Here is a 14,833-nt window from a genome sequence, read left to right as displayed (position 1 = left end):
TCAATTTGAGAATTCAGGATGATGACGAAGAGGCGCCAACCGTTTGGCGAACAAAAGAGGAAAAAAAAAAGAAAGGAAGGAAAAGAACAAGAGAAAGAGAGGATAAGCACCAGGTTAATCCCCTCGTTGGAAAGTAGTATGCCTGCCTCATCGTACAAGAAGACAAAGACATCAGAAAATTGGTGGCTCAGAGGGTGTTCACCAAAGCAAGCAATGCCCTTGCTAATTTTCTCACTGTGGACAACCAACAACGACATGCGGTATGGGATGTCAACAGTCTTTGCTACTGTCGACCGCAAAACCTGCATAGACATTGACATGGATAGATGTGGATGCATTGAAGAGCTTCAAGAGCACCCACTTACATTCGGAGATACCAATCTATACTTGCATAAGAGCGTCGTGTCTGCAGACAATGTTTGCAGCAAGTCAAATCCTGGTTTGATCTTTGCTTCATTTGCTCACGCGAAACTATTTTAAAGTGCTATACCCAAAACACACGTTTCCTTGTCTCAGCAGCAAGGAGCTGTAGTAGTAGCAGTTATGCATATGCTCAGTCTGAATGCCACCAGGAAAGTTAAGGGTATCCAAATCTGTCTGGCTCGCACCTGGTTCCGGAGAGCAAGCTCTTAGAAAAATATGTCAATCTTATATAATATAGATTTTTGGAATGGCCCCTCGTTCACCAGACCCAAATACAGTGCAAAATCTTAGTCGGTGCCTAAACCGACTTTCTCGCATGCTCACATCAAGTAAGTTTCCCAAAGTTTCCAAAAAGAGAAAACAGAAGAAGAATCAAAAATCAAATGCGAAGCAAGAAGTTGGGAGAATGAAAGGGAGAAAAATCAATAAAAGTCATTGTAGCAGCCTCGAGAAAAACCAGAAGAGTAAAAAATGAATCATGAGAAACAAAAGACTACAGAGCCTGCCGTAGAAAACTAAATATTATACAAGCAAACGAAGGGGGAAAGTTCAAAAAAAAAAAGAGAGAAAAAAAAAAGGTCGGCAGGTGAGTTAAACGTGCCCAACCATGTAATCCATGCCAGGTACCCTGTCCCGGCAATCAAGCCCTGAACGATGCGATTGGTCAAGTAGCCCGCGCAAGTCCATGACCAGTCCAAGATCGCAGTCAGGGATCCCGTTGAAATGACTAAAAATGTGTAGATATGTGTAGATAGAAAAGCAAGAATATCCCATCCTACAGACGCCACTCACCAGTAGCCAGCAAGTCCACAAGGAACGCCTCATGTGTTGGGTGCTGGCGTATACCAACGGAAAGTCCATATTTAATCAAGCTCACGTCGAAGTTGGGTCAATCATGTCGTAGGGAACCACACCAGGAAAGTCCCCGTTCGTGTTGGATGACGGGTCCGGCATGCCATGCATTGGGAAATCAAAAGTCGTGGCCTCCATTCCCGTCGGGGTAGCCATAGGGAAGTTGTCGAGGTTATGCTTCGAGTACATCTCGCTCAGCATTAATCCATCTTCCGAGAGGCCGGTTGGTTGTTCACCACCAAACGAGAACATGTCTGCTGAGCCCGTGCCGTGCATCGTTGACAACGGCGGCGACTGATCAGCAATCAAGGGGTCTGCATGGCTCACATTGGGCATCGAAGTCGCCGGCTGGCCCATCACCGTGGGCGAAGCAAATGGAACGTTATATTGGCTTCCAGAGTTCGTCACCATAGGAATCGTCTCAGAGTGAGGTGCCGATGTGAAAAAAGAGGGGCTGGCATAATCCGAAATCGCGCCTGCGGACATCGGGTAATTCCCTGCATCCATCCCATATGAAATACAAGTGGTGTCGATTCGGAGATTGTTTGGCAGCCCCTGCGTGACCTGATGCTGAGGGACCGGTGCAAAGACCCCCGGATTCGCGGTGAGCTGAGACACCGGCTGTTGCATTTGGAACGGAGCCCCAGGATTCTGCACAACCGAGAAATCCACGGCAGCCGGGACTGACCGACTGCGCTGACGCTTGTGACCACGCTGCATGAGGTTAACGTCGAGGTGATTATTCTGATACATCCCTACTTGAGCCAAGGGGAATTGGTTCGGTTGGGATGCGGGTCGGTGGATGCCACGTGGCGGTGAGACAGGGGTGGATGCAGCGTAGTTGTTGAATGCCAACCGGTTCTGGAACGCTTCCAGAGAGACGAGCTTTGCTAGCTGCATACTGAGAACTTTGGGAGGACCTCCCAGGTGGTGGATCAGAACACGACTGGCCTGTTGGTCTTCGGTGAAGTCCCCGCATTGGTAGAAGCCACCCGAATTAGAAGAATCCATGTAGAAAAGCGGCGGGCGATTCAACTCCACCAGCAGCCCGGCCGGCCGTGCTGGCGCTCCGTTCAGGTTGGGGTTCTGCTCGCCCGATTCCAGAGTGATATTCTTGATGAAAGAGAAAGGATACTCGATCTTATATCCGGCCGAATCGTTGTTGATGTAATAGGTCATGGTGGCCTTCTCGGGGGAATAAAAGATGACGAGGTCCATTGCATTCTGTCCGACACGGCGCCAGCTGCCGATGCTCAGAGAGTGGCATGTAAAGTGATGGATGACTAGGAGAGGTCAGCCAAGCCGGTTCGTCGCTCTTCATAGGAAAAGCTATCGATTGAATTCCTCTGACTCACCAATCTTGCCCGAGTGGCTAGACTCGCTGTTATAGCCACCATTGGATCCGTATCCGCCCAAACCACTCGTCCGACCGAACAGATCTCTACCGCCAGGTTTGTTCGGGTCAAACTGCATGGCCAGGTATTGACGCATGGACTCTGGGATTGAATCACAGTCCTCCCCAGTCTCGATGCTCTTCTTGGCGATCATCTTAATTTTCGCTCGCCTAGACAGCAGTCAGCCAGTGGCCGCATAAGAGAGCAGCCAGGAACAGGATAGAGAAATGGTCGTTGATCACTACAAACCTATTCTGAAACCAGATCTGCACGGATCGTTCCGTCATGTTAATTTCCTGAGCAATTCTTTCCCGCACCGCAGCCGTCGGGGTGGGGTTCTTGTTGAATTCGAGTTCCAGGGTAACCAATTGGTCCTGAGTCGCCCGCTGGCGTTTCTGATTCTTCTGTTGCTGAGTCAGGGTGCTTTTGCGCTGGGGGCGGCGAGATGTAGATGTCTGGGCCGGTGGGTTGGCCGGTGTACTGGTGGTCGAAGGGGATGGGGTCGAGTTGGTAGGAGTAGCCGCTGTTGTCGACGAGGTCGAGGTCGACGTGGTCGACGCGGCAGGATTGTCTGTCGAAGACATGGCTGGAAATGTTATCGAAGAGGTGAGAGAAACGAAACGCCGGCTCGATCAGACGGGGCTGTATTCAAAGTCCGGCGAATTGGTGCGATCCGGCCGACGCGAAATGGTGTGCGAAAAAAAAAAAAAGAAGTCGTCAAATCGTATCTCTCTTGATCGAAGTCGCCTCAGGCGCGTGGACGAAGAGAGACGAGGAGAAAAACAGTCGGGTTGAAAATAAGAGAAGCGCCCCAGCGCTCCGTCCGACAAGTAGGGTAGGAAAGGATCTCTCTGGTGACAAGCCGAGGACTGCTGAGAGCCGGTGCCCGAGCGAAGTCAAAAGCTGGCCAAGGCAGCTTGGTTCGGGATTCGAAAAGCGACACGGTGTCGGCAAGTTGAGTCTGGAGAGACTGAACTTGGAAAAAGATATGTAGTCGAGGGAGCGACCAGTCAAAAGCCCGTCAGGCAGGCAAGGCGAGAAAAACGTCAACGGAAGGGACCGTGTGGGATTGGAGAAAAAGGGAGCCGAAGGAGCGGTATGGACGCCGTAAAGGAGTGGAACGGACGATCCAGAGAGGCAACAAAACAAGGAAAAGTAAACGAAAGAAATGGAGGTGATGATAGGAAATAGGTGCGGACAGCAGCAATGGGCGAGGAGGGAGGGATGGGGGAGGAAGAGAGGGAAGGGAGAAGCGCACACAGGTGGACTGGCAGGCAGACTGCCTGGCACTCTGAGACGGGATGGAGGCCGGGACGCGCAGTGTCGACCACTCGGAAGGGCCAGCGGCCGTGTTGGGCAGGGCAGCGAAGGCGGAAGCAGCCCAGCCAAGGGGCCAGCACAGGCAGAGGACAAGCAGACAAGCAGACAAGCAGACAAGCATCAGGCGGTTCCTGCGCCAGCACATGCAGGCTGTGGCACTGGCAGGTGGCACCCTGGCAGGCTGGCACCGTTCCTGACTCTGACTCTGGCTCTGCACCGCCAGCGAGTCGCTTCGTTGACTCCGTCAGGCCCGGAGAAACGGGCCATTGCCCAGTCCGACTGTCACTGGCGCCAGGTGGATCGGCAGTGGACGTGGTGAGTGGTGCGTTGGCTGGTGTCATGCCCACATTCCAGCTTCCAACTTCCTCCCCGTGTGTGGGCTCGGTGGGCTCACTGCACGAGGCTGCGCTAGCCGAGCTGGGAAGGCACCAATCCGCGGACAGCCGTTGCTGCCGTGGACTCTGGAAGGCAGGAACGGGCCCGATCTCCTGGCTGACAGCTCCGACTCTGGAAAACCTGCTGAACCGTCCAATCAGGGGCCATTGCTCGCTCGTCTGAAGCGGAACGTTTCCTTCTCCGCAGCTCGGAGCCTGCATCGTCAGTTTCAGAATGTAGTGCCGGTCTAGGCAAATCTCTCCCGAAGTGACGCGACGCCACAAGGAAGCTTCCCTGGAAGCTTCCTCTGGATCCTCTCCCATGACATCAGCCACAAAGAGTAGACGCTATTACTAAAGTCTCCTCCTAGTCTGTATCCCTCTTCACCACCAGATGTCCCATGGTCACTACTCCGTATTCTCTATCTACTCCGTATACTCCGCTCCGTACGCATCAAGGAGCCGCAGAAACACCTGTCTAACGGTCAAACTCGAATCGTCAATCAGTCATATGCATCCGTGTACAAGGGCGACTATCGCAGCTGCCCTGTACAGATAAAAAACATCGTCACTCCGATGAAGTAAAGGCTGTACTGGGCACCTTGCCATGATCAAAGAGCACCTTTCCATATGGGCACAAGTCTGGATTCCAGAAACATTAACGACCACTGTTGGCGGGTCACCCGCTTGATGCACTTCATACCAAGAGAACAATAGGGGTCATTCCAATTGTGAGTAGATTTCCCTTTTGACAGCACAATAGCGCTTTTCCGTCCTTTCCAATGGAATAGACGAACCTCGAATCATTATTGCGGGAGCATCACCCATTGGAAGGATAGCTCTGTCATTGTTCTGATAGAGCTCCCTGCTCACCTGAACAAAGTTAAGTACCTCATTGTCTTAACTTTCCCTGCTTTGTGGAACAGCGCATCAGAGGGTATCGTGGCTTGCGGATCGGTCTGACTTGGCACACGGCACGCCAGGACGGCGGACGCAGAGCATGTTTTGGAGAATAATCCGTACTCCATACTCCATACAGTTGGTGCTTTTCATCCCGCCAAACACGCGTGAGCCATCTCTTAGTGGATGACTATGTGAGTCCGGTCCAGACTCGTCACTCCAGACCCCGAAGACCGGGGGTCAGGATCAGATCGTGTCTGCTAGCTGGACCGTGCACGTCGATGATTTCATTCTTTTATTCTCTGGGGTCTGCACATGCTTTTCAACATCTTCAGTCTCTTTATTCTCTTGCTGAGCAACCTCCTTGCCAGAGATGCAGTGCAGTAATAGCAGACACAGACCAGTCAGTATCCTACGAGTGTAAGGCAGGTAATACCTCCTGCCAAGGGTGAGTCGTTACACATGCGCCCTTCCTCCAGAGGACGAAATCACGGGATGAATCCGATATGACGAAGCAGTGCGGCCAGCAGGCGAGTCGAATCAGGCTGTAGCCGCTGTCAGCACTACCTGCTCGGGAATAACTACCTAGAACGTTTAGGTAGGTACGGAGTACGGAGTAGGTATGTACTTCTTAGCCCCTTGCCGCGGAGTTATTCCGCATGAACCTTCAGGCCTACCTCTTCAGCATCCATCCAGATTTCGAATTATCGCGATAAGGTTGAGCGGTGGCCCCCAAATCTTGTCGGGTGTCGGGTGTCGGGAGTCCCTGCTCCCTGCATAGAGCTCTGACACGTGGGTTAGGGGATGACATCTACCTAGGCACTCCGTACATAGTCTCCAAGGAAGAAGTTCCTGAGGAGATGGCAGCAGTCGTAAACTGCTGTTATTCCTCTGTATGTAAGTTAATCTGGAACTGAACACAACCTTGGCTTTTTTTTTTATGTCAATTGTCGACACGTCGCAGATGTCGCAGAAAAGCAGAGGTCTGGAAAACTGGAGCCAGCGATCATAGCAGGCCTCCATCATGAAATCCCATCACGGGACAGGTACCTAGACACCTAGGTATCAGTGTATCGTGTATCACCATCTGAGGTGCCTACTCTTGAGCTACCTTAGTTACCTACCTAGGTACCTCGGTACCTACGTATTACCTACCTAGGCAGTTGAAACTTTGAAACTGGGAAATTTGAAACGTGAAACTTGCACAAGGTTCAACATCGGCTTACCTATTACGGGTTAGCGTCAGGAACCTGATCGGATCGGGTTGTGTGCACGTCACGTTGTCCTGTCTGGGGATTGCTGGCAGATGATTGGGCAATTGCCCCTGGCAGCGGAGTAATGCTGTCCTGTCCGTGGACCGTCAGATCAGATGACATGACAGAAGGAGGTTGAGTTGAGAGAGAGAAAACAAAAGCAAGGTAAAGCAAGTCATGAAACGAAACGAAACGAAATCCTGCTTGAGTTGAGCAGAAGTTAAAGCTTAGGTAAAGGTTAGCTGCCCCAGCTAGCTAGCTAGAACTCAGAAAGAAGCGCCTCCAATTCTATCTAGGTCTAGGTTTACATAGGAGAAGGGCTAGGTAGGTAGGTAGGTAGGTAGGTAGGTAAATACTGCGAGCTGTCAGCAACCATCCTAAGAAGAAGCTCTCCCTCCCGAGTACTTCTGTGGACCTCAGTAATAATAACGAAGTCTCCTACTCATGTACTGTACTCCGTACTTCGTAGTCTTCAAGAGCCAGCGCATAGATAGTTACCTACTTACTGAATCGGTAGATTCTATTATGCCGTCAAGGACTCAGGGTCTAGACTCGCAGAGGTACCTAGGTACTCAGGGTCCAGGGTCCAGGCTCCATCCATCCAGCCGGAACGGGCGGGGGGATAATAATTAAGAGGTGGGGTTTGTTTCCATCTGGGTATATGTTGCTGGGCCTTGGCGCTGGAGCTGGAGCCTCCAGGCTGGTAAGCGGGTACCTAGGTAGGTACCTAAGGTAGGTATGTACCTGGCAGTGGAACATGACAGCCGGGATGAATTATTTACTGGATCTCCAGTCGGGACGGGGGACAATAATGAAGTGAGGGGTTTGTTTCCATCTGGGTATGTTGCTGGCGCTGCTGCCGGTACCTAGGTCTCGAAGGTAGGTAGGTAGGTACCTGGCAGTGGAATACGGAATAGACTGCACTGCATACATACTGTAATCAATCCAGCGGGGATTATCGTCCATAGTTTTACCTAGTCCTAGCCCTAGCGTCCTACAAGGCGATGAAACAGAAGAAGGTTGAAACGCGAACCCTGCTCCCTCCTTGTCATTTGCGTTATGTCCCTTGCGGGGGTTTCTCGTCACATTGGATGGACCAGACAACAAGGGTAGACTTAAAAAAAATTCTCCGTACATTCCGAAACAGACTACAGCTTTTGGTTCTTTGGAACCGTTAGGTACCCGTTCCACGGCTGGGTTGGTCCGGACGATCAGGTACAACTTATATAACCTATAACCTTGGAACGTAAATCCCGTCCGGGTACGGCGGAATGGACCCGACACGTCTAGACCATGCCGTCTAGGCTCTGACAGGATCAATTATTTGCTCGCGCTGTGCTGTCTGTCTTCCGTCCTCTTGCTCAACCCCAATTTCTTGAACAAGACAGACATGCTTCTAAAGTAAGCACTGTATGTATGTACTGTACTTGTACTGTACAACGACACCAGATGGATGGGAATATGTTCATCATGCTCAGTATCCATTCATTCATACGTACATCGTATATATCATATATCACCCTGATTATGTCCATCACAGGGAGACACTGTACTGGACTGATTGATCGCTGTCAGTCGACCAGTCGATCAATCGATCCGTTGGGTATCAACAATAACATCAGAGGATATCATGGCCAATCATAACTGTGCAGATAAAAAAAACATCAAGCATGGCCAATAGAAAAGAAATTCTTGGCCCGTGAATGCAATGCAATGCCACCCATACCCGCCCAATGCAAAAATGTGACAGTATACTTTTTTGAAGCAGGAAAAGAACATCCCGGAAAACAGGCCTCAGGGGGTCACCTCAACTCCTGCCCCCTCTTAATCGCGCCAAACCTCTTGCTAAACAAATCATGAATGTCGAGAGAGCGGCGACCGCCACCAGGGCTAGTAAGGCCGGCCTCTTCGTCCACGCCACCACCAGCGTAGGTGTGTAGTTCGACCTCATCCAACTGCACATCCCCAGAAACAGTCTTGGTCATCACGCGCGGTCGGTTGAGAAGCTCCTGCACTTCCTTTTCCCGGGCAGCCATCTCCGCCTCTTCCCTTGCAATCTCCAAGCTGGACTTCTTCTTCCCATAATCCCACCCTTGCTGCAGCTCCGACGCGGCCGCTTCTTCGAACCGCTTGCGGATCTCAAGGTCCTGCTCGAACTCTTGGAAGATGTCCACATCGGTAGGGAACAGTGTCGCACGGATCGTGCTCACTGTCGTCTCGAACAGAACCACCGTGACAACGATGAGCAAGAGAACAACCCAGAATGCTAAATCTCGCCCTATTCGGTCAAGGAAATTGCCATGAACGTCGTAAATGCTCTTGCCTTCTTTGCTATCATTGTAACGGGACGACAGAATGACATTCCAGAGAAACCAGCCACCGATGGACACAAACATGACCAGCGCCGATAGAATCGACCTGTTGTGGATTTCCAGGCACTGCAGCTTGACATTGATGATGATCACACATGCAGTAAATGTGAGAAGTCCCAAGGGGTAGACGGTGTTGTCCATGCTGATGATGGCTTCCCCGAAGAGACCAAGCATGGTGAAGAACACGATCATCGCCTCGCAGACCGCCATGAAGGCCCAGCCCAGGTATATCCTGATGTTGAAACCCCCATGCCGCTGGCCCTTCGTGTAGAGCTCCGGGACAGCAAGAAGGGTCGACGCAGAAAGATCCTTCTCAAATATCCCCAGAAAGATGACCGCTAGGGACGTAAAAAGGGTATTGAACATGCTCAATCCCCACGGCTCATACAAGCTCGTACCCGTGTAGCCGTTCCAGCGCTGATACAGAGCTTGCGTAAGATAGAAGAGTGTCTCCTTCCAGAAAGTCCCAAGGGTGTACTTGCAAACTCGGATATAGTTCCAACGACCATGGACAAGAAGTAGCTTGAGAAGAAATCTAAACTGCGCAATCGAGTAGTCAGAGATCCTGGCTGCTTGCATCCCTTCCTTGCCAGTAATGCCGATGCCGACATGAGCTTCCTGGATCATGGCGATGTCGTTTGCACCGTCGCCAATGGCCAGTGTGATGGCGTCACTGAGTTGCTTCCGAACCGATCTCACCAGGAACGCCTTTTGTTTGGGACTAGCACGACAGCAGATCACCGAGTCGACCAGAATGGCCAGGTTGAAAAAGCGCGCCATCAAGATCTCGTCTGATTCAATGAAGGACAAAGTCTGGCCATCCACCACTACAACCGAGTGGGCAACCTTGCCCTTTTTGATATTCGCAGTCAACGTGATGATGGACTGCTCAACTTGCCCTGTCTCATGGTCAAGAATGACGACTTCAGAGTAGTCCTTGACGAGTCGGCAGGAGTGGCCGATATTAATGGCCGTCTCCCGTTTGTCGCCCGTGAGCATCCAAAGCTTGATGTTAGCACGCCTCAGTTTATCAATCGCCTCAGGGACGCCCTTTTGAAGCTTGTCCTCGATAGCCGTAGCACCGACCAGCTCCAGCTGTGTTTCGATTTGCTCACCAACTCTCTCGATCTTCTCCTGCCGGTCTACCAGACTGGTGGCGGCCTCTTGATATGCCTTCTTCCAGTCTCTATACGTGGCCTCGTCGATGAAGCGATAAGCGTACATGAGCGTGCGCAAGCCCTCGGTTGCAAAGTCATTCAGATGTTGAAAGCACCTCTCAAAGACGGCTTGCTCGTCTAACACCAGGGCCTCGTCGACCAAGTCACCTTCGTCTTCTTGGAATGAAGGCCTTCCATCGGAGAGGGCAGTGGAGTGTCGGCTGAACTGAGCGGATGGCCGCGGACTGTAGTGCTCACTTCCATTGTCCCTCGTCAAAATTCCACCGTCGGTTTCCCGATCTTTGAGCCATAGATCGATGCTACGCCTCAAAGACTCCTGTTTCCCTGAGACGCTCGACCGTCTCAGAGAGAAACTGGGACGACTCACGCTGGTTGGACTCTGGAGCCCACTGCTTCGCCTCATCACCTCGATTGCTTCTTCTGTCTTGCGTTTGCTGGCCCTTCTCTCGATTTCACCCGCCTTCTCATGAGCAAGTGAAGCTTGTCTGAGGAGCTTCATAATGGTGGAATCGGCACCTTTGCAGAAGAGGCAGATCCGTTGGTCTGGCATTCGGATGATAACCGACATTCTCTTTCGTGAGCTGCTGAATTCAATCACGTCCAGAATCTCATAGACTTCGTCAACGGGAGCATCGTCCGGCCCTAATGGGAAGGTTCGCACGGTCAGGCTGTTGGGCTGTCTGTCCACGACCAGATAACCCAGCTCTTGCGCGGCCTGCACCAAAGCCAGCTCATCAGGTGACGCAGCTTGGAATGAGATTTCCCCTGTCTCATCACGCTCCGGAAGACATGTGTGGCAAAGAGCCATGGACAAAATAAAGAACTTAACCCTACGAGCGAAGAGGGTATGAGGCTTGCGCTGGATATACTCCAACATTTGTGTCGTATTGCCTCCATGGAATGGCCTCCCCCGGTTGGTTGACTTAGGTACTGCCAAGTGACCAGAAAGATCCATGTTCGCAGAGGCAGTGGACATCCGCACAGAGGAAGGTCGATTGGTGTCATCCGCATAAGATTTGCGACGCATTGCTTTCTTCCCCTTGGTGCTGCGTTTCTTGTGAATCAGCCGTTGCCGATCGCCTTCCCGAGCCGCCTCTTCCCGCAGATCGGTGTCATGCAGCCATGCCGTCCCAGCAACACTCATCCTCCGGAATCGCATACTGTTGTTGGTCAGCGTGCCCGTCTTGTCGGAAAATATGTAGCTGATTTGTCCAAGTTCCTCATTGATCGTAGACGTCCGGGCCTCGAGCGGAGTATCGGACTCCTCATCATACATGTCGATATCGTTCAAGAGAAACATCTGGGCGACCTTGACGATTTCCAGACTGACGTAGAGCGAGATCGGAATCAGAGTGTTGAACATGATCAAGAACGACGTGAAAACGTCGCCGATCGGGACGTGAGCTTTTATCAGATACCACGATTTTCGCTCGACCTCCTTTGACCAGAACTTGTAGGCGATTGTACAGGCAGTAGCTAGAATGAAGACAATTCCGACGATGATCATGACCACGTAGTTGACTTCGGACTGCAGTGCAGGACGTTTGATCCGAGGATTCTTATTCGCATTCATGCGTATCTTGCATTCCTCACCGGTGTAGATCACCATGGCAAAGGCACGTTCCGTGTTACGCAGGACGCTTCCCCGATACACGATTTGATTGTTGGTCAGCGGAAGCATATCCCCACCCACGGTGACGTTTCCTTCAAACTTGTACAGATCGATATTCGGATCCTCCACCGTGAATCGAATGGAATTCTGTTGGCAGATATCTTCGGCTGTCGCACACACCTTTGCTACTGATTGACACGGCTGCTTGGTCTTGAGGTTGGTCTCGCCATCAAGTGCCATCGTTTCAATGTATGCAATGCCGTTTGGACCATCAGCGTGGAGCAGGACGATGTCTGCGGGTACAGGTTGATCGCGCTCGAGCTTGATAACATCGCCCACTTTGATATCCCGCCATTTGACAGCAACCCAATAGCTCTCATCGATCGAATCCTCGTCATCCACCGCGGATTTTGAGCGGGATTCTTGTCCACTCCCTGGTCGCAGAACATAGGCATACCGGTTGTTTTCTTCTTTATCTAAACGATGGCGACGCCAATCATCGAAGCCTTCTTTGCCCATGGAGATGCCGACAAAAATCATAAGGGGAACAATGGTCGTAAAGGTACCGGTCGTACTCAGTCCGGGAATCATCTGCAAGATGGATACAATGAGGAAATAGAAATTGGCAAGTTTGGAAAACTGGGCGACAAGCTGTCGAGGGAAGAAACTCCAAACACTATATCGGCTGGACCGAATGGAATTGTTGATATAATGTTTGCCGGTTCTCTCATCGATAAGTGCCTCCGTGCGGTTGACGTCGAGATCAATTTGACGGCCGGCTTTGCTTGGCGGAATATCTCGTATTCGAAAAACGGTCTTCCGAACGGTCTCCATAAAGGCCCAGAGCCGTGCGAACGCTATTGCAGAGGCAGCATTCGCGTGCAATCGATTTCGACGAGCTGTGAACGAGGAAATATACTTGAGCGGCGTAGAATCCGAGTAGACCACTGAGTCAGCCTCTCCTTGCGAGTTGGATTCGGGCGTTATTACGGGCTGAATGGTATCTTGGACCTGCTCTTTAGATACGGTCCCTTTCTCCTCTGCCCTACCCGAAGGATGTGCAGGTTGGCTCGGACCCATCTCAATGACTTGATCTCCATTTTCTTCAGACTGCGGCAGCATATTCTTTGTGAACAGGGTTCTTCGAAGCGAGTAACCGCGATTTCGAGATCGGGAACGAGTGGAGGCAGCGCTCTGGGGCGACAGAGGAGAGAGAGCAGAACTCAGCGGAACCGTTGTCATGTCGTCATCTGTCCCAGGAGACCTGCTGAGCGGGCTTGAGGCGCGTTTCACTACTGAAGTATCGATCGTCAGTCCTCGAGAGCCAGGCCGCCGGTCGAAGCCAATGTTTTGCGGCGTTCCGCTTAGCCCTTCCTGAACCCGGTCAAGGTCAGCTGAAAACCGGACCTTTGGGTGGGAAGTTCTGTTAAGAGAAGGGTCGGGGATTCCACCAGATGAGGGACTCGACGGACGTCCATCATTGGATTGCTCCTGCTGAACTCGTTCACCAGGACCATTTCCTGATGTCCTCCCCGCTATCGAAGAATTCTGAGCATCGCTGCTGGGTCTTGAGATCTCCCCGTGCGGGGATTGACTCGCTCCTTGACTCGTCTGGCCATCTTCCCCTGTCATCTCGACCACGTCGCCTCGAATACAGCCCCGTCAACTGAACTTTCAGTTTCGGTTTCTTTCTTCTTGCCTCCAACCGTGTGATAGTGTTGAGATCGGCTTTTCGTCAAGAGTCACGCGCTTGGCTACTGTCGAATCAAGATTCGCAAATCGAACATCCGTCATCCGAATGAGGGCGAACAGAACGCTTCAACATATAGGTACTCTTTTGGTTGGGATCTATCTCCGCGTATCGACGTCGCAAGACGGGCCACGCTCATGTGTTGATGGCCTCGATGATAACACGTTGACTGGAACAAGTGGATCTTGTGATACGCAGCAAATATACACGACTGAAAAGGATGACATGAGCGGCGTATAATCGTGAACCATCAAAGACTCCAAGCAGAAAGCGTTAACAAGCCACGTGATGAGCGTAGTTTGAAGCAAGGAAAAAGAAGGTGCAGCGTCGTCGCGGAACGGTGGCCACTGGCCGAAACTAGACATTAAACCGCCGCAGACATTTAAGTTATTCTTGCCGAGGCAACCAAACGAATTGGATACGTTAGTAAAGCCACCAAAAGACTTTCAGCAGCGTCCAGGAGCTGCGGCGGTGTGGTGTGGACGAAGTGGGTGGGTTAGAGGTTGTCAAGATGTTGGCAGGTGACTAGAAGAATGCTGCAGCCTGCAGGTGTCGCTAATAATATTAACCACTGCTGTCTCAGATATCTATGGGGCTTACGTTTGCGGCAGCAAGGCCGAGCCCGCTCGGGGATTCGGGGGCCACAGCCGGCTGCGGAGGAAGCTCCTAGCAAACTTGGATCATGCCTACCGCCTACCTGGAAGGTTAGGTAGTGAGGGCAACTGCTCAGTAAAATTTCGGTTAAAACCCACTGACATCCACGGATGAGACCTGTAACGCTGGTGAGGAACCATCTCCCCCGCGAACCTAATTGTCAGAAATTTTCAATCTTGTGCAAGCGATAGGCTCTGGGTATCTTATCGGAGCGTGGCGTTGTTGCCAACTTGCCACGGACCATGGCATGTGTGGCCAAGAGGGCTTGACACAGCCTCCTGGCCCTGGGGGTGTTCCTGTCAAGTCGAGTCGTGGGCAACAGACAGGGACGTGTGCGACAGACACCGCCTTTTGCGGCTGATAGGCAAGAATGATGTAACTTGGAAGGAACAGATGGATGATCCTTCGTCCTTACATCATGGCAACGATGGGGCTGGTGGCTGCTTATCCGTATCGTGGCGATCAGCCTAAGCCCCACCACTTTAGCGTTTAGCGTGGCCGTCCAGCTGCCCATACCCTGCCATTTGGGCCTTTGGCAGGTAATAATTAGCGTGTCTAGTTAAATCCTACCTCGCAGTGGCAGTCCTCGAGGTGAGGAGAGTAAACATTATTATTTGTCAGGTACGGAGTACATTACACACCGACTGAAGTACGAAGTACTTTATGTGGGACAATTCGAAGGATATACAGAAAGCTACCTAGGCAACTCACGCTTACTGTCAGCCTGATTCTGTTTATGCAACAACATACG

The 14,833-nt window shown here is 51.6% G+C and overlaps 4 protein-coding genes across 4 annotated transcripts; 1 reads left to right on the top strand and 3 right to left on the bottom strand.

Moving 5' to 3' along the window:
* Positions 1-18: 18 nt before the first annotated feature.
* Positions 19-480, top strand: VTN77DRAFT_9459 (uncharacterized protein; the record flags this gene model as incomplete). The annotated part of the gene is made up of 1 exon (XM_069426069.1): positions 19-480. The coding sequence occupies one exon, from the start codon at positions 19-21 to the stop codon at positions 478-480; it is 462 nt and encodes a 153-aa protein (XP_069280582.1).
* An 816-nt stretch (positions 481-1,296) lies between these two features.
* On the bottom strand, positions 1,297-3,253 carry VTN77DRAFT_9458 (uncharacterized protein; the record flags this gene model as incomplete). The annotated part of the gene is made up of 3 exons (XM_069426068.1): positions 1,297-2,558; positions 2,631-2,839; positions 2,919-3,253. 3 exons carry the CDS (start codon positions 3,251-3,253, stop codon positions 1,297-1,299), a joined length of 1,806 nt encoding a protein of 601 aa, XP_069280581.1.
* A 462-nt stretch (positions 3,254-3,715) lies between these two features.
* Positions 3,716-4,687, bottom strand: VTN77DRAFT_9457 (uncharacterized protein; the record flags this gene model as incomplete). Its single annotated transcript, XM_069426067.1, has 1 exon — positions 3,716-4,687. The coding sequence occupies one exon, from the start codon at positions 4,685-4,687 to the stop codon at positions 3,716-3,718; it is 972 nt and encodes a 323-aa protein (XP_069280580.1).
* Positions 4,688-8,318: 3,631 nt separating this feature from the next.
* VTN77DRAFT_9456 (uncharacterized protein) lies at positions 8,319-13,310 on the bottom strand (the record flags this gene model as incomplete). The annotated part of the gene is made up of 1 exon (XM_069426066.1): positions 8,319-13,310. One exon carries the CDS (start codon positions 13,308-13,310, stop codon positions 8,319-8,321), a length of 4,992 nt encoding a protein of 1,663 aa, XP_069280579.1.
* Between the last annotated feature and the right edge of the window lie 1,523 nt (positions 13,311-14,833).

This window comes from Rasamsonia byssochlamydoides, assembly GCF_041956645.1.
Source record: "Rasamsonia byssochlamydoides strain NRRL 3658 unplaced genomic scaffold VTN77scaffold_9, whole genome shotgun sequence".
NCBI lineage: Eukaryota > Fungi > Ascomycota > Eurotiomycetes > Eurotiales > Trichocomaceae > Rasamsonia > Rasamsonia byssochlamydoides.
This window is presented reverse-complemented; position numbering and strand designations above follow the sequence as displayed.